General features: G+C 46.5%; 1 protein-coding gene across 1 annotated transcript in view; it reads right to left on the minus strand.

The window, feature by feature from the left end:
* Positions 1–5,567, minus strand: part of LOC8031632 (doublesex- and mab-3-related transcription factor 1Y) — a 240,444-nt gene extending 234,877 nt beyond the window's left edge. Inside the window, exon 1 of the mRNA XM_042292174.1 lies at positions 4,944–5,567. Coding sequence (XP_042148108.1) covers positions 4,944–5,403 — 460 coding nt within the window. The 5' untranslated portion in view covers positions 5,404–5,567. The remainder of the gene's footprint in view (positions 1–4,943) is intronic.
* Between the last annotated feature and the right edge of the window lie 17,925 nt (positions 5,568–23,492).

The following is a 23,492-nucleotide window of genomic DNA, read 5'->3' on the forward strand; positions in this document are numbered from 1 at the left end:
ATGCCCAAGTAACGTTACGCACCCGTGCACAACGTTCGACTGGGGGAACTTCACTGAGTGAAGTCGCATGATTTTGTTCAACGTCCTGCCTGCAGTTTCGGTCGGAGTCTGCTTATGACCCGAACCCGCGTTATTAACTTGAGCCTCGGCGAACCGAATACGTGTATTCTATTTTCCTAGAAAGTTACGCACGCCCGTTCAGCCAATGAGACGATGGATATCGCGGTCCTCCGTTTGTGGTAAGTCAAGCCATGCACATTAAACAGGTACGAACTATAATTCTGATATTGAAAACGAAAACTTGAAGACTGCAGCCCTTATTTGTCCAAGTTCGTTTACGCAAATAAAAGCGAATCTTCACCGTGTTATGCGGAATACCAATCACGGGTTGGCGTTCGGCAAGTGTACATTATTCTCCGTTTTACAAGTGCGACCGCAGCCAACGTATGCCGAGAGCAAGTCGTCTGCTTCTAGCGCGGGGGTTGCGGTGACGTCAGAACGACGCCGAGTTCTGATTGGCTCTGGTTGGAAGGATAGTGGGCAGACCTCAATCCTAGATGCCTCGAGGTCTACCCACTATTTTGTTTTCAATCAGCCAATAAGAGGTCGGCGTTCTGACATCATATCGCAACCCCTGTGCAAGAAGCAGACGAACTTGCGCTCCGCATACGATCCGAAGGAGCCAATCAAGCAGCGCCAAAAGTGCATCGTCATGGCGCTCTTCACCTTTGAGCGTTTACTATCTCCGGCTAAAGCAACCACGCACAATAAATGCAAAGTAAACCGGCGTTGTTGTTTTGTTTGTTTTTTGTGTATGCGTGATTGGTTTAGTTGGCGGTAGCAAACGCAGAAAAGGCGTGAGCGCCGTCACGATACACTTTTAGCACTGCCTGATCGGCCCCTACCGGATCGTGTACATTGGCTGGGGTTGACTAAATGCGCAGCGAAATTTCGTCTGCTACTTTTGCAGGGGTTACGCTGACGTTAGAATGCCCAGCTCTGATTGGCTCTGATTGAATGATTGTGCGCGTAGACCTCGAAGCAAGCTGCCCTGAGGTCTACCCACTGTCCTTCCAATCTGAACCAATCAGTTTGTCGTCACCATAACGGTCGCAAAAGAAGCAGACGAACTTGCTCTCTGCGTACTGCAGAGTGAGCCATAACTAACCGCGTCTGAGCTCAAAATGGTATTTTGAGTGAATCCTTCCTTATCTGCGCGAACAGAATTCGCACGACTGACGTCTCGCGCGCGTTGTATGGCGGCGCGAGTGTACAATGCTGTGAAAAGACTGACGGTGCGTCCGATCTGCACGGATTTTGCGTTTGATATACACACTTTCTCGCGTATCAATGTCAGATGAAGACCCCGCGCTCGAGACAGTGCCTTTTACAGCGGTATGCACTCCATGTGAAATGGTGTTAATTTGTGTTGCACGCGTCTATACGAGTCCGGCGTGTGTTTTGATCTAATAACAAATATTATAGTTATCTGCATAGTATTAAATATATTTATGCCGTTATTGAAGACTGTTACTTTCTGTACCTTCTGTGCTCGAAACATGTTGTACATCAGCACTAGATTGGAATTCCAAGACGGGGAATCCCTTTCTGCAGCTTTTGAGCACGCGATTTGGTAGATTAGAGATTGTTCTATTGAACCTCTAGCAGCGCCTCTATGTATTTAGCATAAACTATTGGTGATGCTTGGTTCCCTCCAGCGCAAAGCGGTCTCTATGAGGGTCGTAGGCGTGTTAACAAGTTTCGAAGGCAGCGGTAGTTTCCATTGATGTTGAGGTGTGTACCGATCGGGTCTATACCATCGAGTTTCTGAACTACCAAATGCATCTGGCATCTGAAAGCGCTTCCTATGCAAAAGGCTGAATTACGATCGGCCTTGGTCTTGATGTGTTCGGGGGCGCGGGCACATCTGCTCTGCTGCACGAAACTGCGTTTGGCGGCGATGTGCGGTGCACAGAAAGCCACGCACATATAGTGAACAGATAAGCACGTGCGTTCTTACATCCCTTTACACACGTCAGCCGCTTCCTTGCAGCAAAAACAATAAAAAAATAAATTACGCAGGTACGTTCTGAGTTTGCACACTTCTAAGAAATGTGAATGGTGCAATATATGTGTTTAATACCGGCGATAATTGATTATAACAACGTCAAACCTAGACTTATGAAAGAGTTTCTTGTTTGTTCTTTTATAGAGCCACCAAATGAGTTAAAAAAAGAAAACCTCTCGAATACACATGCTAGTCAAATTTTCGTCAATTCAAATTATCCGATATACTCCAAATCTTAAAATCACAACGTCTAAAAAGAAAACCGGTAAAATAGGTTTGGTACATGATCAATCAATGATCCTGAGCGGAGGCCACCCCAGTTCCCTTTAAAATCTCAGACCACTGACAAAAGGGGCTATCCTGTTTATCTCCCCAAATGTTTCATTCGGGACCATGGGTCGTTGTACGTGTGGGCCACGACAAAAGTTACTTATGGGCCACAACAAAAGGAGGGGTTTCGTTTTATAAGACTGAAATCTATTTAACGCGTATATTTCCTTGGACAACTGAAATCACTTCAGCACTCCATTCCGCGCAGCAGGCGGAGTGTTGAAATAAGGTGGAAAGGAAACGATCTACCCAACGACTACGTCCAGGAGTTTGCTGATTCTAAAATATCGACGTCTATTAAAGCAAGCTTTTTTTTTTTTTTTGCGTTTTATCGTAGGACTGTAATATCAATGGTAAGGGAACCAACACCCAATCTAACTAGAGAAATGACGTTCGATACACTATTAACGTATTTATTTATTTATTTACAGAAACAACCTGCAGCGCCGTAGCATTATAGCAGGGAAACACAAAATAAAACACATACTCACGAACATAAATACAATGGCAAAAATACAATAAATGCTGTTAAATAAAAGATCACACACAAACTCTAGAATGTTAAAAAAAAATTTAGGATCTTTGACTTTTTTTCTTTTACATTTATGTCGGGATCTTTTTATTTATATTTTATTTTGTTTATTGAAAATTTGGGAACGACAAAATTAAACTCCGAAGTATACAAAATTGAAAATCTATCCAAGAATATACTTTAAAAAAATATCCGATTGAGGGCAAAAAATTAAACTCCTAAAAAACACCCTCCGAATTTCACAAAAAAGTAAATTCTGAAAACACTGAATTTTATATATACCATAACAGAATAAAAAAATAATACAGGGGAGAACACGTTTGTTTTCACTGTATCGGGCCGCATTCTAATGAAACCGCATGTATACTTTCTCTTCCTGAAATATAAAGTGGGTACAAACGCCACAAACCTATATCTCAAGTATGTATAATCAGTTTCTGTTGTCTCGTGTGGCAGGATATTTATTTATTCATCCTTCATTTTTGCAGCACCTAACAGTGTATAATAATAAACACATTAATAAAAAGAACCATTTGGCGGACATGAAAATTAAACTAGGGGGAAACTTCGGCCATAAAAATACAAGGGACCAATGTTCGCGAAGAATCCAAGTAGCTTTAAAAGTGGACAATCCCCATTTTAAGATCACCATTTGACACTACTTGAATCCCCATTTGAAGATCCCCAAAGAAGTCAGCAAAAAAAAAAAACAATGTTAAAGCTTTTTTTTTTTTAAAACACCTTCGCAAGATTACATTTGGAACTATCGGTAATCTTGTACAGTCCTGTTAAGTTGGCTTTTAGTAAAAAGCTTGTCTTAAATAATCTCTCCGATAAAAAGAAATAATAATTTAGACCCACGCCTCACAACTCGACAGGGCGACACGCATCGAATACCGTCGTACTCAGATCGGCTTTCTTCTGTGTGGCCCCTTCAATAATCCGACTCCATACATCAACGTAATAAACTATCTCCTCCGACGCAGCGATGGACCAAAAGCAGCTGCGTCTAACTTGACACACGAGGTCAACGAACCTAAGGCGTTCGTAAAAGAAACGTCACTGGCCTCGACGAGGTACGTTTTGCATGCAAGGCCAAGGACTGCTTGCATGCAAAAAGATGCCGAAATGGTGTTTGAGGGGTGCGACTTACTTCCCGTTTTGTTGGTGCGTTGTCGGGCGCGTGCGAATAATGGACTTTCACGAGATCTCTTCCACGCCATCAAACTCCTTGTACTTTGAGGCCCGACAAAGCACTAACGTCCAACAACAGAATGGCGGATTTATGTCATGTGAAAACACCTGCACAGAGACGTCATTGGGACAGACACGCGCTGAACGCATGTTCCTATAGAACAATCCAACACAAAAAGGATGTACGCGATGCAATCCGTGTTGACATAGATATATATACTGACGAAAGGAATCATCTTATTTCGTGATCAGATTACTGGGCCACGACACATTACATGCCTATTCCGACGCCACTGAGAATAATGTTTCTTCTTGAAACGCAACACCGCATGCTTTCGGAGATTTAGAACTAGAACAACTGAACTTGCGTTAGCGATTGACAGCTCTAAGGTACTCGTCGTTTGAGAGCTTTCAACATGGGCGTGTGTTCCACGTGCGTGAGCACTTGCCTCGAAAGAATAACCACGTCTCACGGGCACGTTCGCTGTAAACGCACATGCCGACGTTATTTCAAGCAACGACTTCGGAAACTTTGTCACCTGTTCCGACAACGACTTCGGGACTTCGGAACAGTCCGAACGGCACCATCGACTCGATGAACGGGCAGATAACGCGTGAGCGTACACACCAATATCAGGCACACAAACAAAAACCAAAGGGTTCAACAACCGTCATCATTTCCGCTTACGCGAACTGGAATCCTCACTCCAAGCAGGTCTCCAAGCCGGCGGCCCCGACCACCGTGGCCCCGACATTCGCCTTGACAGATAGGCGCGACGCTATCGCCCGCCGCACGCGCGCTCTGCGAGTGGCACTTACCTCCGGGGGCGGCCCTGAAGGCTGAGTTGGTGGACACGGCCAGGGCCCCGATCGGCGCCGTGCCGGGCAGGCCTCCAACGTCCGACGGCAGAACGGGCTCCTCGTCTTCGTCGGGCGGCACGCGCCCCATGGCCTCGTCCTGCGCCTGAGCCCTTCGCAGGGCGACCTGCGCCGCCATCACTTTCTGCCGCTCCACGGTCAGGCTGCACTTGGGGCTGTGGCAGTCCCGGAACCGGCAGTAGCGCTTGTGGCCCTTGACGGGAATCCGGAGCCCGTGGTTGCGGCACCGGGCGCACGTGGGCCTCCGCGCCGCCGCGGGGGCAGGCCCGCTCGAGTTTCCGCTGCTACCGCCGTGACGCCTTCGCGGTCCCAGGTCCGTGGCCTGTTGCTGATGCGTGTCTGCGCGCATGGTGCTGCGAGATCGTAGCAGGTCGTGCGCCTGGCCGCGGTGTCCGTTCATTCCCGACGGCCCGCCGCGCGTGCTCCGGTTTTTGTTTTGCCGCGTGGGGGGGACTCGGGCCTTCCGCAGCGGGACACGCGCGCCGTAGAGATTCAGAAGGCGGGCTCGACGTTCGCTGGCGCGGACGGCGTTGCAACGTGCGCGCGCTCGCGCGGTTGCCGCTGGCGAGCGCGTTTTTCCAACGGCGCGCGCGGCATGCGGGGCACAGTCACGTGAGCGGCGATGGAACGCGACGGTGGCGGCCGCTGCTGGCGGCTGGGGGAGACGATGGGGCTGCGCGGTGCCGTTGTGCTGTCCAGTGATTAGCGGGATAAATTAATGGCCGCGATAATAATAATTTTATTTACGTCATTGAGAATGCGGGGGGGGGGGGGGGGGAGAAAAGAAAAGCTGTGCGTCGGCTTCTCTCGTATCCTGACAGACAGTAGAGATGATAAGCTATCTGGAGAACTGTAAACTGAATGTCTATGGTATACACGCGAGAAGGGAAGCACAGGGAGCGTTTCATGAGAAATACGCGCAGATGTAAAATACGTGAATATTAAACATCCGCGAGACAGCCCGCGTGCGAAATATAACGGTAAAACGGGAATACACTAAGGGGGTGCGAGAGATGAGCGCAAGAAACACGAACAGACATGGCTAAACAACTGCTGCATACAGCGATATTAAAGCATCAAAGATCACGTTGCAGTGGGGGAAGATAAGCAACACAATATACACCCTTCCGGGATTTACAAGTCCTCAGCCCATGGCGTGCGGTCTCCTCAGCCCAGCACGCGCATGTTGGTCGCTTCGGAAAGCGAGCAAATCACGCGCCATACGCACGAACACTTAAAATGGAACCGGCCCGGGGCTCGATCTACACTCGCCAGACACAAAGTTGGGGCCGACGTTCACGGATCACGACAGTGACTTCGCGCTTTTGTCACCGGCGTCCAATCGCCGCGCTCCGCGATCTTTCGGTTCCAACTTTTGTTTGACGAGACGAAAAAGTGCTTATGCATAAGCAGTCCTTTCTAAAGGTCTACTCTATGTACAAACATAAATGTACGCAGAAATAGTCACAAACCAGACAAATGCTCGAGGATTAGGATTTTTACTCGAACGTGAGTGGCACCTCATCTGGAGCGTGCCCAATAACCTTCCCTTATGAGGATGTGAAGCCCGGAAGTACGATTGCAGCAGCAGCTTCGGGACTGTGAAACTTTACCAAATCTGCAATGGCTATGGCAATGGCTAGCTAAAAATGAACTTCAGCGTCTCTTAGATGCAACCCGGGTTAAGCGGCGTGCGACTTGCGATTCGGCTTGCATTTTGACGCGCGATTCACCGTGTTGGAACAAAGACTCTGCAACAAAAATAAGATGTTGCGAACTCTTTAGGGGGGGGGGGGGGGGGGGGGGTGCTTTTGAACACGGATGATTGGCACGGTGGCTACACCTAACGTTGTGAATTGGTAGAACAACCTGTGGGAACGCACTCTGCGGTGGTCTTTCTCTTGAGTCGTAACCGCAGCCCCGTTTGCAGCTTCGACAATGCAACTTAATTTTAAATGTAGATCAAACTGTATATATGACCATAACTAACAAAAAGCAACCCAAATTGTTTTCGTATCATAAAAACAATAAACCCCTGGAGAAGGTCACAGAGTAAAAGCACCTTGGCTTACGTATCAGCTTGACCCCAGTTGGGACTTACTTACACATTGATACTATAACTCAAAAATCGCTAAACAAAGTTTATTTTTTAAAAGGAACCTTAAGAAGTAGATCAACCGATACGAAAACCAGTAGTCCGCCCTATGCTTGAGTACGCCAGCGTCGTCTGGTCTCTGGTGTTAGCAAGTTAGAAAGAATACAAAGAATGGGTGCAAGGTTGATATGTAACAAATATAGTTTTCATGATTGCCCTTCCGAGCTATGTAAGCAAATGTAGCTCTTGTCACTAGAAAAAAGGGCGAAAATTGCGAGGCTCAAGTTTCTATATGAATTAGCTAACAGCAACTTCAACATTCCAACAGAAAATTATCTAACCTCTACTAGTAAACGGCTAACAAGATATAACCATGGTAAACTTTACGAAGAACTTCCAAACCACAATAATTGCTTAAAATATTCCTTTTTCCCCCGAGCTATCAAAGAACGGAATCACTTGCCGCGAAACATCACTCCACTAGTCCAGAACATTTTCTCATTAACTTGGAAGCGCACCTGTCAGGCACGTAGCCAGGAGGAGGGGGGGGGGGGGGGGAGCATGGGGCCCGACCCCCCCCCCCCCCCCCGAAATCTTTCATTTTGATGGGGCCTCCTCTCCCTTTCCCCCTCATACAGCATTTTGTCATAGGCGGCCCGCCCCTCACCCCTCCCCCCCCCCCCCCCCCCCCCCCCGAAACAAAATCCTGGCTACGTGCCTGGCACCTGTCGACATAGGCTTGCATACCATTATCTTACAATGTGTATTAAATAAACAAAACCCTTTCTGTATGATGTACCACCCTACAGCAATCCCGAATGGGATTAGTAGTACTGGAACTAAATAAACAAATAAATAAACTTTACATGTCGAGACCGTGATCGTCTGTGCTCAGACCAAGACCCGCAATCGTGCTGCACGCCGAATTGTTCTTCGAAACGGCCATTGCGACAATAGTAGACTGTAGACGTGTGCGCTGTCTGCAGGCGATCATACCGTCTGTCTCAGAAAATCTAACTCAACTGTTTCCTGCGAAAAACTACGCATCCCACAGACAAAAAAATCCGTACTGTATTGGCCTTGGGGCCAGTTGAACGATATCATTGCGTTTAGGACAAACAATTGTTCAATTAGTAATGATAACGCATATAGTGCAAAACCTGAGACTATGGTGCGGAAAATGATTAAGAACTTTCCAAGTCAATAAAAAAAGACTACAAAAAGAGTACGTCTGGAGACGTTCTCTTACTTTTGGTATTCTCTTCGACATGGAATTTTTTTGCAACATTACACAAGTGTTACATTGAGATAAGTATCATCTGCTTTCCTGCACAGCCGCTGTGTTTTTTTTTTTTCTTGTTTTTTTTGTATAATGTGAATTAATAACTAGATTGGCTCAATCGAGAACTACGAGAAAAATATAAAAATGCTTAGATCTTTAGGAAAGATTCAAGCATTTAACCATGTCCATGACCTTTTGTAACTAGGTTGTTCTTTTGTTGTTGTTGTTTTTTTTTTGGTAGAGACCGATTAGATAAACGTCTTTTACCGTGCAATGCTTAGCTTTATAAAAAACAAAAAACAAAAAAAACTTTGGCCCCTGTTTTGTGAGACAATCCCAGCTAACTTTATTGTATGAAATTTACCACTATAGCCTAACACTTAAGTATGCACTTTTTCTCCCACCAGTTGGATTTTTTTTTCAAGATTTGACAACTCGCGTAAAATTGGACCCAATGCATCGACCACTTTATATGCCAACTCATCGATCCTGCTGATGATCTCGGAATGTATCGGCTTACCAGACTTCATAGTCACTGCACGAAACGCAGATTGTTTCAAAAAGCCTCTAGCTATCTACTTAGCATTACACTAACGTTTCTGATATTTAAAGGTACTTTTTATCTTGTTTTTCGAGTATTTGCATTGTACATAAATTGACATCTGCATTTATCATTGAAGAGCACTATATTTAGTACTACTTGTGTTGTGCTGACTACTTGTATTCATATTTCTAAATGTATTGACATCAGTAGTTTCTAGTCAATTTATTTGTTTGTTTTTGTGAACGTACATTTTGTATTTTGCCTTCTATTAACTTTTTATACTTTGTACATCTCGTGTCGCCCATACCTCGTGTAATGCCCTGTTAATGTCCCTCAGGGAACAATAAACATGGTGAGCAACGTCGTATCTACGACATCGAGCAGGGATAAGACAAGTGAGTAGGTGGGCAAAGCTTCAGGGAGGCGTCAACGACGCTTCCGAAACTACTCGAGACAGAAAATGTCTGCAAAGGGCCATAGGGCTTTGTTAAAACAACACAATGTTTTCCAGACTGCCGCATTTTACGGCAGCTCCTAGGGACAAAGAAGAAAAATTAAGGTCGTTGATCGGCAGTTTCGACTCCTTCTGAAGCGGTCGAGCTGAGGTATACGGAAATAGGTAAAGGAGAAAGACACCAATCGGTTGTTCTTGACCCTTTGCCGCTGGCTGCGTCAGTCTATGCTCTAAAGACGCTTTCAGGCAGCTTTGCATGGGCGCCTCTCTAACCAACCTTCAGTTTTTGTTTCCTCTTATTCAGTTCGCTTCACGTCATCATTACCACAGCAGGACAGGTTATCGCCACTTTAGGTGCTGCTGCATCCTTCTCCCGAGCATAGGCCTCTGTGTAGGCTCGTAAACGACCGCTTCAGTGGCTCGGCATCTCGGTAAAACAAGAGAAGGTCAGCAACGACGGCTCAATCTGATGGGCGTCCAAAGCGTCTATACTTCGTTTCACCTTTAGAGCGAGACTAGAAGCTCCGCCTTCAAAGCCATCTTTCAGCCCTAACACAAGTGTGAACGCTCAGGCACGCGCAACAAAAGCACCGCGGAAGCCAGCGAGTTCGCGTTGAAGGCGGAGCTCCTTCTAGTCTCAGCTTAAGAGTGAACGGAGTACAGTTGAAGTGCATGGATACCGATAGCTTCAGTCTTAGTTATACGCTAGATGGCCTGCCTTTGTTTCGGAACGTGGCGGGCCGATTCGGTTTGGGCCGGATTTTAATGGCCTCTTGGGGCCTTCACTGTTTAGTAGGCGCTTAGTAAGACATTCAGGATGACGTTTATCTATCATTTGAACGAGCTGAAACAATATTCGGTTGGAGTTTTACAAACAGCACGTCACTTAGTAAATCATAAAAGAATAGCACACGAGGGTAGGGAACTTGAAATATGACTTTTGACATAAAAATGAATAAATAAGAGAGCACAATTTCTTCCTTTTTTTGTCGCAAAGCTTTCTGCCGTGTTACCGCGATGCTTTCGCAGTGCTCATACGTCAGCCGAATCCAGCTGGCGAATTGGATAGATCACTGCGTCACTCGTCGGCGAATATTTAAGTTCGCGGCGTTCGCGGCCGTTTACTGCCCTAATTGAAATGGGTGAACTATAGCCTTCTTGCACCTGACGTCACTTCCGGTTTGACTCGAAATCGAAACCAACATTGTCGTCTGCTATCAGTGCCTTGGCGCCATGTTGGAGACATTCGGCGTCTTATTCCGGCAGCCGTTGTGCCGTAGAATCACAGAGGTTTTGTATAACCACTTTTCAGAATACTTTCTTGACCTAGTGAGTCGCAAAGAGGTTCCTCACCTGATACAATGTGCAGTACACAAACCCTTAGTTAGTGTACGAAACTTCTTTGCCGAGATGACAAAGTTAATATAATAATCTAGAGCTCAAAGTCCCGTGCATATCGCCGCATCGTAACGGCGGGGCATAGACGCGGACATCGGCGGTCCCAGCTGGCGGTCCCGATGAGCCCTTATCGCTGCCGACGCCTTTATATCCCTAAAGAAGCAGCAAAACATAACCTGTAAGGTCTATTATACCTTGTTATTTCATATTTTCTTTGCAGAAAAACACCGAAATCGCGCACTGGCAATTGTTAATAAAGTTAATAAGCGCTCAAGCAACTTCAACTTGTCACGGCAAAACGAACACGTCTAACACTTCGTCTGCTTTCGTTCTCTGCCCTTTTACTGCTGGCCGTAGCTCCGTTTTCCCCGATTTTTACGGCAGGAACACTTAATTATGGCGCAACTGACCATTTTTGAACCTCGAGTAAGCGGATAAACTAGAGTGCGAACACGGCCTTAAAGCACACAAAACATAGGATAACAGCGACGAATGCCTCCAACATGGATTCCGGCGGGTTCATGCGAGATTTAGAAACCGGTAGTAGCGTTGCATAATGGTCTCGTTCAAAAAGCCTATAACAGTGGCCTCTTTCAACAAGCGCTGTAAGTACTGCCACACCGGAAGCGCGACTGTGATGAAATCGGCAGCGCGATCCAGCGAAAGAATACCGAACATCTAGTCTTGGCCACGAGCCACAAGCACCGGGCACGTGCGCTCGCCAAGTGGTCGACGCATCTGATCGCTTGTTTCGTTATCGGAGTCATCGTTCCGATGACTCCGATAACGATTCCCGATGCTCCGCCGCGGCTTTTTCGCGTGCATCGTATCGTTATCGGAGGTATCGGAACGGTCTACTAAAACGCTTCACTGTTTCACTAAAAGGTAACGGGCTTCACCAAACGGAACCTGTCAATGCCAATTGCTTTCGAAGAAACGGAGGGCCAGTTGCAAAGGCAATCCTGCGAAACTTTCGCACGAAAGCAATGGAGCAGAGTCGCTACGAATAAACACCAAAACCACCTTTATCGCACGCAGTGTATACTTACGTTTGTCCGAAAGAACAGGGAACATGCAAAGCGAGCTGGTAAACGTTCAGCATTTTGAACATCCAAAACTTGGGATCAAAAGAAAAAAAAGTGGACAACATCCATACAGTGAACTGCAAAAGCAAGCGATATCATATTCTAGCTTTGTAGTCAGACGTAATCTTCGTAATAAACTTGTTTACCATGCGCCACAACTTCCATTCCTTTCGTTTAAGGCTAGCCCCGCCTTCCCAGCTGGCCAAAGAACTATACGGCCCCTGATCATCTCGACTTTTACGGCCACTGCCACGTCCGAAAGCAGTTCCACGACGAGAATGTTTCAGCCACCGAACTCATACACACACAAAAGGAAGGAGACATTTTCAGTGTCAAGTTTTGTGGGGAGCATTACGTGCATTTACGCTCAGGGACCGGTGCTCAAAGGGAAACCCGATGCCCGCATTTAACACACACTACAGCGCACTCTGCAAACGTACATTCACACCGTACACCGTACACGAAAAAGACTGAAAAATTCAAACGAACCAGCGCGGTTCATTTGAATTTTTCCTTTCTTTTTCGTGTGTAAGGAGTGAGTGTACGGTGTAAGTGTACGTTTGCAGTGTGCGCTGTAGTGTGTTAATATGAGCAACCAACTCGCCCAAACTGCTACGTTAACCGATGCCTGCCCCACCGCGCGGCCGACGGATACCAGCGAGGGTGGTCGCCGCGCAGGGTTCGCCAACGCCATGCCAACAACGATGACCGTGGTATCCAGCAGCGTTTATTGGGAAACTAGGATCCCCAACAAGACAGTGCGGTCAAGCAAGCCGTGGACGCAGAGTTTGGGCCAGAGCTTTCGGAAGACGGACGTCCACTCGGAGGAGGGAACGCCGACTGTCAGAACCAGCGGAAACAAATAGCGTTGAGTCATCGGCGATCAGACGAGCTCGTACGCCGCGACTCGACCCGTCGCCCGGGGTTCAAACCCAGGAGCGGTTCGCTCATCTCGCGGCCGAAGCCGGGGTTGCGGCCAAGAGGGATTTTTATGTCACATGACCAGCTCCATGGGGACAAGGAAGTACCTAGCGTCCCTGCCTAATGGCAGTGAAATCCGTATCGCTTCGAGTACAAAAGTCTAGTTTCGCTCGCAGAAACTGACCGCAGAGCCATTGAACTGGTGTCCAACTAACCGCCCCTTTATACTTTAAGAGTGGCAGGAAAACTTACGACGAGGGAAGCTAAATATGAGCCAAAATAAAAGAGAAATCACGCGAGATAAAAGTGGTGGCAGTATATTTATATATCTGCACCAGCGGCGGAGATATATTATTTAATTTTCACTTTTTTCTTATTTTATGTGCTTAAACATTGGCTACTGCTACTGCTTATGTGCTATTTGCTCGCGTTGTCTAGAATTCCCTCTTTCGTTTCCGACACGCAACAACATTTTTTTGTTTTTTTCTAATATTGTATTTATTTGTTCTGCTAGCTCGTATGCGTCAGCAGTTTTACTGCGATAGCAGTTAGTGGGGGACACATCGCGGGTTTCGTGCGGTCGACCGCGCTCCATTTCGACGCTGGCCATTCTCGGCACTTCGCCAAAAGATTCCACATTGACGTCCCACTGCTGATGTCAGGCCGCGCGTCACGTTACCTGTTACCTGACGTCAACTGATATGACGTGGCATTGTCATGTCAAGTCACGTTGCACAGTGCCGCCACGGGACTTCATGACGTCAGGTGACACCTTGAGTCACGTGATGTCATAACGTCACGTGACATTTGGAGTCACGTGAAACCACGACGGCACGTAGACACATAAGCATGAGACTGCTGATAATGGAAACAATAAAAACGAAGCGTTTTCGCTAATTATGCCAGAAAGGTTATCGGGCGATAAAACCAAAAAAGCTAGGTGGGTGTTAAACAGGCGCGAATACGGACGTGAAATTTTATTTATTTATTTATTTATTTACAATACCCTCAAGGCCGTGAGGCGTTAGAGAGGGGAGTGGGTAATACAATATTTATGAATCACTTCGCGAAATGCGGCGGAATCCTCGATGGCTGCGATGTCACCGGGAAGGCCATTCCAGTCCACAATTGCGTCGGGGAGAAGGGCGTTTTGATGAGCCGTGGAAAAACATCGTGGCCGAACTATTTTTTTCGGATGATCTAGTCTAGAGGATGAATAGGTTGGCGGAGTGAGAAGAGTCTGATGTAGTAGAGGGGAATAATAGACTTTATGCAATAGGCACAGGCGAAACATTTTCCGTCGGGTAGCAAGTAAGGGAAGAGAAAGGTCAGATTTCATTCGAGTAACACTAGAAAAACGTGAGTAGTCAGATGCAATGAACCGGGCAGCACGGTTTTGGACAGCCTCAATACTGTCTGTTAGTGAAGAAAGGTGAGGGTGCCAAATGGAGGATGCATACTCTAATTTTGATCGTACTAAGGAAATGTAAAGGAGTCGCTTTAGGTTACTTGGGACAGATCTGAAGTTGCGACGGAGGTAACCTAGGCTTCGGTTAGCAGCAGACACCACTGAATTGATATGGCTGTCCCAAGAGAAGTTTTTTGTTAGAAGAACACCAATATACTTGTACGTGTCAGTTTGTTGTAGAGGAACATCATTAAGAGTAAGAGTAGAGGAAGTTTGGAAGGTGGAACGAGAGAAGCGCATTAGGTGAAGCTACAGGCTTGAAACTTAAGTGCGCGATTTTGGAAGTGTTCTTCAGTGCCCACAAGGCGGTGTTAGTTTACGTCCAACATCACTGCATAACACGTTCATGCAGCCACACCGACAACAGGGAACGGTTCATGCCTACACATCCAGTTTCGTCGTTCCCTGGATTTTAAACTTGGGCGCGCGATTTTCGAAGTGTTTTTCAATCACCACAAGGAAGTCCTATTTTGTGTCCAATAAAATTGTCTAACATATTCACGCAATTCTCTCCAATTAATACACCCTCACTGTTTCCAAAACGTTATGAAATTTTCATTCGGTGTATTACTCGGTTTAATACGAAACGCCTATGCGGACTCTACGATGCGCGCTCGCAGCTTTACCGTTCCTTCAGTCCATCTGTTCCGAAATGACACCTCAGCGGCTCCGACGTCACACCTCAGCTGTCGCAGTGTTTCACCTTACGGGTTGAGTAAGTGCTCTGACTTTTATTTTATTCCAGATAAATTTGTTTGGCGTTGGACTACCATGCACTTTTTGCATAAGCTTTCTATTTTGAGTGCTGCCCTTCACGCGGTTTCTTGTGCATTATAGTGTGCCAACTTTTAGAGGCGTAGCAAACCATTTATATCAGCGATGTGTGGTCTACTTTCATTCGAGTCGATTGATTATAAAAAATAGACCGGAAAACCACAGTTTTTCTAGAACACAGCCTGTAAATCCGAAAATGATTAACCAGAAAAAGGAACAGCACTCTTACTGAGTGATAAGTAAGTTTAGCACGAACATCGTTACTGTAAATAACATTTTAAGTAAGCTGCCCACGTGCTTTAGGATGATGTGAACCCCATGGAGTCATATGTTTTTAAAACTTTTGTACGGAACATAGCCAGTGGCACTATCATACTCGAACTCGAATCTAACTATTATTCGTGAAAATACCTTAAATTGTAGCATTTATAGTTGAATAAAGAAGAATGGCACTATCGATAAATTGTAAGCTATGAACAGCAGAAATATTCGATCCAGAAAGTCCCGTAAAGCGACAGCACAAAAAGAAGAAGAAAAAAAAAACGCTAAAGCAAAAATTGAATGAAAAAGAAACAAAAGGTAAAATAAAGAAGTCTGCCCGTTCACGTTCTTAACGGACAGGAAGTCGGTCACTGCGGAAAACAGATGGATCGCAGCAAGTAACAAAGCTCAGAATATGATTAGGCCTGAAATGTACGTACACCCCCCTGGAATATGAAAGACCCATTAGAGAATGCAGTTTAAGGTGAATCTGCCGAATTCGATTTGACAAGGAAAACATTTCATTGTACGAAAAAATAAATTAACCTTTGTTCTTTCCCTTCCCTCAAAATGATATGTGTCTGGCATGTGTGGGCTTAACAACAAAGCATAAACTGAATAGGCGAATGGGCCTTTTATATTGCATGGGACTCTACGTCTGCGCATGCCGTTTCGTGGCAGCCGGAAAGCAGTGTTGTACGGAACGGCGTTCCAAGGAACGGCGTTCCTGGAACGCGTACCTTTTAGGAGGAACGAAGGAACGCCGCTGTTCCATTTTGCATCGGTGGAACTGGAACGGGAACTCGTTCCATTTTTACGGGAACGGAAGAAGGAACGGCGTTCCTTTTTCTTTCGTCCCGTGGGGTAATTTTTATTTTATTTTTAAAAGGGGAATTAAAAAAAAAGTAAAGAAAAACATATTTACGAAGAGGAGGATCTCGTTGAGTTCTTTTGTTACTTAGGGTGTACTTTGTGGTCTCCTCGCTTGGTAACAGTAGGGTGCAGGAGAGCTAGTGACCATTGATTATATCTTCAGTGCCCGAGACTGCGGCACAAAAATAAGAACATTTGGTCGAAGGAAGAGACAGAAAACGGGACGTCTCGAACGCAACTACTTTCCTTGCTTCCAGGAATCCTCAGACACCCAGAAATCTAAGGCCGACTGCAGTCCATCACTGAATTTCTACAAAGAAACCAATTACACCAAAAGAACAGGTTACTATACATCAAACGCACCCTTGTATCCCAAACATTGGCCAGATGCACAGAAATTAACCTTCCTTCTCTGTTCTCTTCTCCCTCCTTCAAACTGAACGAGTCCAACCTTCACGAAGAAGGACTGGTGGAATTTCAAGACTGACCTTCAAAAAGTCCTACCTTCTCCTCCATTTGCTCGTCTTGCTGACAACAGCATCGAGAAGCAACTTTGTTAAGTTTGGACGCGGGACATTGTTAGATTGAAACGTGTGAGGTTGTTGTAAAACGCTCGTGCGATGGGGGTAACAGTATAATTGGCTCCTCTGTATTGTTCACCACAAAATGACTATGGCAAAACGCTGGGATTTTTTAAAAGTGAATATAACAACAAATGAAACCTTGCTCCCGCTTGTTTTCTTTTCCTAGCGTTCTTCCATCACGGCATTCTAATTCGTATGTTGCTATTTAATGGGAAAGATAAAAAAAACGTTCGTTTAATCTAAATATTTTAATTAGCAAAATACAAATGTAACGTATATGTAACGACACGTTCCATTTTTCAAACTGTAACGGGAACGAGTTCCTTTCTCGCAGATGGAACTTGTAACGGGAACGCGTTCCAAAAATAAAGAGGAACGAGGAACGAGCTTCCGTTCCTCTTTTTGAGGAACGTGTACAACACTGCCGGAAAGCCTTCTTCGCTCGCTTCAGAGACGAACCGTCGAACGAATGACATCGTAGCTCGCTTCGCGAAAGGCGCCGCTATCGCGGTGACCAAAATATCACCCCTTGGAAGACGGTTCGTCCCCTACGAAGCACATTCAAAGGCGAAAACAAAACAAAAAAACGTAGTACGTCGTCCATTAACAGATTGAGAAAAAAAAAAGTTGATCGTCTGCTACAAATTGAGCGCCATGGCGATATGAGATCGGGCACAGGCTGAAATTGTAATCCTCCGCTATTTGACATTGGACGCCATTGCCAACCCGCGCTTCTTTTGCAAAACCACAAATTGCTCCGCTGCCGCACACAAGCCAACATCGACTGGTGGATGAAGGACGTACTAAAGACAAGCGCATCAGATGCCCGCGATACCTTTCTCACTATAATGGCGTGTCAGTTTCTCGTTTGGACCGAAAACATTCACAGGGTCTCTTATGTCATCCCTAAGACGACGTGGAGGCGCAAGCCCAAGCGCCGATCCCGGTGAGAGCGAACCTCAAGATGCCCCCCTCCCCCCGCTAGGAACTCCTCGCCACGACCAAGCGTTTCACAAAAGAAGACAGTTGTCTGCGGACGGCGTGTTGTGCGATGTATTAGTGCCCTGACCGCGGCCTAAACCTCCCCATCGACGCACGAGACGCCCCTTCGACCGAGGGTCGAGCTGCGAGAATGAGCCACCGTTCGCGCCGCTCTCGGGGCAGAAAATAGTTGCGGGGTCCCTGGTGGGTTAGGTCGGGAATAGTCGGGGCTAGTCAAGCGCCCGTCTGAGGAGTCTCCCTCCGTGAAGACTTGTGTCCAACTTTAGCCCCACACGTCGATCACCTTTCGGGAAGCTGAAACGGCAGCGTGGCTTCTCTTGACGCCCGCCCGCACTGCTGGAGGGAGGTCTGAAGGAGATTGTAGCCAGAAATCGGTCGGCATAAACACTTTGAAGTGTATACTCCGACAGATGGGTGACGTTCGTTAGATTTTGTATGAGCTGAGAAGCCTCAGCCGGTAAATGTTAGCTGAGGCTTCCCTGCCACGCGGTTATGCGCACGGGAGGTAAGTACTGCTGCGTGAGGCCAGAAATAGTGAGTTTTAGTATTGCGTATTCGAGCAAACGCGAGCGCTGTGCGTTTGCCTTAGCGTTGCGTGTTCCACACTGCGCATGCGCGGAAGCTCCAAACTGCGTCTTGAATTGGCGCTTGGCGGCGACGCACGTGCGCAGTGTGCATGGAGCACGCGAGGCTAACGGAAACGTACAGCGCTTGCGTTTGCTCCTATAAAAAATACTAAAACTCTCTAACATTAAAACTTTGTAATAGATATAACTTTCCCGAGAATCTCGCAACTTAATTTGCAACTCGCAAACTCAAAAAAGGTTTTTTTGTTTTTGTTTTTGTTTTTTACCTAGATTAAATGTGGCAAAAAGAAAAACAGGACAGCCAACACGTCTTTTGTCCATTTGTGGTAATCCGAAATATACGTATACATCTGCAGCTTCAGTAGCATCACAGTAAAATACCTTGACGGCCGTCCTCGTTAATTCGAGTCCTTTTCAGAATATAGGTGTACCGTATCGAAATCTGACAGTATTGCAATTGGCATTTCCTATACGCAACCTGCAATGCTGTACGATTTGAGGCTCATGGGCGTCCGCAGAGGGGTGCAAGGAGGGACACTTGCCCCCCCCCCTGGACTTTCGAGGGGGCTGCAAGAGGGGGGGGGGGGGAGCTGCACCCACACCAGTTAAAGGGTACTCCGGCGGTTTTTTAGCTACCCAAACCAACTACATTTTCTGAAGACCATGGATTTAGTGTTCCCAACATGCTATCTAGTATCTGGAAATTGAAAATGGCTGTTAAGAAAACGGCAAATTTGAGCGGCAAAAGAAATGGAAAAATAAATAAATTTCCGATGAAGTTTTGATTACGCCGCGAGGCCGGCAAGACTTGCTTTCGACGCGTTGTGCCTTTTTTCTACGGCACTGCGCTTCCGTAAAACTTTCCACGTGTTCTCAACGGCAAGTTTCACGGCTTACAGAGGGTTTTAAAGAACTTTTTCGTTGAATAATGACAAACGAGTAGAAAATGTGTCTTCAGCACGCTGCCACCAGCCTCCGCAACGCTCCAAAAACGCAATTTCTTTTACATGCAAGATGGCCGCGATTTACCAATTGTCATAGAGATCAGTGGTTTGTAGACCCAAATCCAGGGCGCAGCCGTGAAATCAGGGAGAGAGCAGTAGGCCAGAAACCCGTTATTGGATAACATGCTAGTACGGCGGAAGCTATGGCCCTGGCGGGCCAATCGGAACGTGACTACGTATCACCGAAATGCGCTTTTACTGCGAGGGCGTATCATGCTTTTCGCTGCGTCGTGCTCTAATATGTGTGCGTTGCACTCGTATAAGTACTAGTAGCACATATCAAAACTGTCGGCACGCAATGTGGCGCTTATCGTTCACCTTTTGCCAAGTTACAATAAGACAGGGAATAACCGTAATCTTCGACGTTTCGGTTGGAGTCCGGCCTTCGTCAGGAAGGCCGGACTCCGGCCGAAACGTCGAAGATTAAATCGTCGGTTGTTGCTGTTTTCACTAAGGGTTTTTTCTTCTCAGTTATATATATATATATATATATATATATATATATATATATATATATATATATATATATATATATATATATATATATATATATATACACAACTTGTTTGTTTGTTTTTTTGTTTTTTTACAGAACACGAGACAACGGATCACGGTGAACGATTCCAGGACCGAGGCGAGTAACGAATCTAAAGGATATCATTAGACCGAAAAGTGCGACGTGCGCGGAGACAACGAGCGTCACCTTTCATTTACTCATTGTATCTGCCGAAATAAATACAACACATTTTGCAGATTTAATCCTATTCAGGGCTACGTCATTCTCTGGGATCCTTCTGTTGTACGCTGTGATTTGCTTGTCTCTATGTAATGCGGGAAAGTGAACTCACATACTTGTTTTAGAGCGCAGCTCTTAGGCGCCGTCGGAATAACCGGCCCACTAATTTTAGCCGGAAATTTAATTTGTGTTGAGGTCTCGGGGCGTCAGTTTTTAGCTAAACTTAGCGGGGAAACTGTGGGAGGGGAGGGTATGGAGGAGGAGAAGGGGAGGGAACGGAGGAGGAGGAGGAAAGGAGGAGAGGAGGGTATGGAGGAGGAGGGGCATACCCTCCTTTCCGCACCTTCCAATCCTTCTCCTCAATCGCGACTCCGACGAACTATATATACACCAACACATGTTTATAAAGAAACCGGAGCGCCCCTAGCGGACGCCACTACGGGCCGCTTTTGTTTGAGCGAGCAGACGACAAAAAGCAGACAAGTTGGAAAGAGCAGACGACAGTTCGAACAATCAGGCGTCCGTTTGAATTTGAATACACACTGAACCTGCGGATGGTCCGGACAACTTGGCGTTTTTCCCTCGTTTATGTTGGAACAAAACAAATACATTTGGCGACCAGACGTATCTGTGAATTCAACCCAAAGTGTTGCTCGCACAAGCAATTGTAGTTCGACAGCGTCTGGTTTGCCCTTTTCACGGCCCCTATCCACGTTCTCGGACCAACCGAGCAGGCAGAAAATACACGAAAACTGACCTTCAAGCCTTCCCCAACTCTTTTGGTACAGCCCCTGTCGCGGAGTTTTAACGAGAAGCCATATTTTTTGTTTGGTTTCTTCCAAAAGACCACAGGAATGCATATCTCATACGGCGACTTCCGCCCAGCGACCGGGACCGAAAGTGCCCCCGACGTGCCAGACCGACGCAACAGAGATGAGTTCGTGTATGTGTAGCGCGATGTTCAGGCAAAATGGTGGCCGAAAAGCGGTAATTTTCGACGCTCAGCACGCGGACCACCATACATTTCTTGCACTGCAGCGTAAAATTGGCGCGACAGATAGAAGCAAACCAATGTTTCGACGGTAGAAACCTTCTTTTAGTCAGTGCGTAGGAATGGCATGGTGTAAGCATAAACAGAATTACTGGAAACGATGTTTGTTTCTATGCTTCCTACGAGAACCAAGCTGCGATAGCAGATGAAAGTGTCGAAACGACCTCCTCTCCTGAGCTTCTTGGCTTTGCCGCTACGCGGCGTCGATTTCTCTGGAGTCGCCAATACTCTGTTTTAGAACGTCCGGACGCAACGAACGAGCTATCCTAGCCAATCCCGCTCCGTGGAGGTAGCCCGTGATAGGCTTTCCGCACGCCACTGTGCCCCCTCTCCTAGGTCACGTGACACTCATACGGCTTTGGGTTGGCTCCGATGGCTCACAGCATCCGCTGCGCCCGGACGTAAGGTGAAACGGAGTATACCTAATTTCGCATTACAAAAATTCGTAAACGTCTTTCATTTTACTTTTTTTTTCTTATGGAGTGTCGCGTCGACAAATCTGGCCTTCTCCTCGTGATTCGAGCCGAAGGTTGGGTGTGAATTCTTGATACAGCCGCCGTCTCGTATGTATAGCCAGAAGCGAGAGAACGTGCTTCCGCTCGTGAAGATTAGAATGTTGTATACGTTGCGACATTATTTCGAGCACTTCCTCACTATCTCCAGTCTACGTCCGCCATGGCGAACGCAAAGTGGCACTGGCCCGGGAACTCCTTATCTCAGCGAAACACGAGTACGCATATCCGCGTTTCAGTCGGCGGCTCCGAAACAATCGTATATTCTCTAAACCCGCAGTTACACCGATACACGATACAAACGACACCGTGTTTGCTGAAGACATGATTACGGAATGATCAGCGGACACGGCTCACGCGCGTTTGAAGCAGACAGCATTTGTATAACCAAGGTGAGACGACTATCGTATAAGGAAGAAACACGCCTAAGACCATCTGCAGGCTGTTTTTGGTGTGATGTATAGACTGTGTTACCGCGGCTTTAGACTTCGGCTTACTACTTCAGCGTTTAGACACGAGCATCGACCCGCGTCCAAGTCAAGTGCTCAAGCAGTGCTCGCGTCCAGTTCATGATTTGTATTCGACTGTCGACACTCTGATGTGATTAATGGTTTGGATGTCTCCATCCCTACGTCTAGGTCAGCAAGTTGAGAAAGAGTAACGGATAGAACTAGTTTGTGACGTTAGTGCGAGTACACTTTTGTCACAAGACTGTTAATATGCTCGTACGCTGTGTAACATGATAGAGACCAATGTCTCTTCTCATGCGAAAGCATTAACTGTCCCATGGAGCGAACCGGCGTTGTCAGCTTTTGAAGCCTCACCAAACGTTACCTAAACTCCCCTGTCCCATTGGAGCGAAGCCTGTCGTCTGTAGCTGCGATCACAGCCGTATATGGGGAGAGTTTGGTCAGTCTATGATCTCGCCGCCGTAACGCTTTCCTTCCGAGTGAGCCAATCAGCACGCGGCGCAGAGCGAGAGGCATGGGCGCATGCGCGTGAACTCCCGGCTGCTCCCAGCTGAGCGGGGAGGGCCGCCATTTTCGTTCATTCTCCCGGCGGAATGCCTGGGATCGGCATCTAAATCTCGATTATTTCCTTTTATATCGCTGGCTCTGGCAAGAAAATGACATACTGTTTTTCCTCGGTGGGTTAAAAAGCTAATAAATGAAGTTATCTCAACGTATGGCCGCAAACGTTTATTCAGGCGAAAGAGAAGTCGGCCCGTAGCAGACGACGCGTAGCCTCAGCAGTGCTCTTCTCCGACCAGTCTCCGACAGCGTTGCGAAAAAATGGCGGTCGTCTCCTATCTGCTTCCTTCTTTCCCTCTCGCTCCTTCAGCGCTCTCCTCCCTTTCATTTACTTTTCTCCTCTCCGGCGCCTTCGTCGCCGCACCCACTCGCCAAACTCTCCCAATGTACGGCTCTGGCTGCGATCTGATGGCTAGGCTCCCATTGGCTGGCGCGCGTCATAGTTTCAAGCAGGGAAGGGCAAAATACATGCAAATATGTATCGAAATACAAATACAAAATGCTTCGGCAAAAATGTATTTAATTACAAATCTAATTATATTTCCAAAAAAGCATTTAAGTACAAGATACAAATAAAACCAAATGTATTTGGTCTCCTCTAAATACTTTTCCAAATACATTCCTCAAAATTTGCGTCAGCGACTTCAGAGCACCTGCAACGGGCTTCTGGGTATCTCATTTTAATTTTGCATCGCACACTCGGGAGTTAGTGTGCGAAGTTTTAATAACGTAATAGAAATATAATCACAAAAAAATGTAATCAGCTTGGACGTAATAGGTGAAGAAAGTACAGAGCTTCAAGCAGCTTTTTTTGTCGATTACATTTT

Source organism: Ixodes scapularis, unplaced genomic scaffold (assembly GCF_016920785.2).
Source record: "Ixodes scapularis isolate PalLabHiFi unplaced genomic scaffold, ASM1692078v2 PGA_scaffold0__279_contigs__length_252992795, whole genome shotgun sequence".
Lineage (NCBI taxonomy): Eukaryota > Metazoa > Arthropoda > Arachnida > Ixodida > Ixodidae > Ixodes > Ixodes scapularis.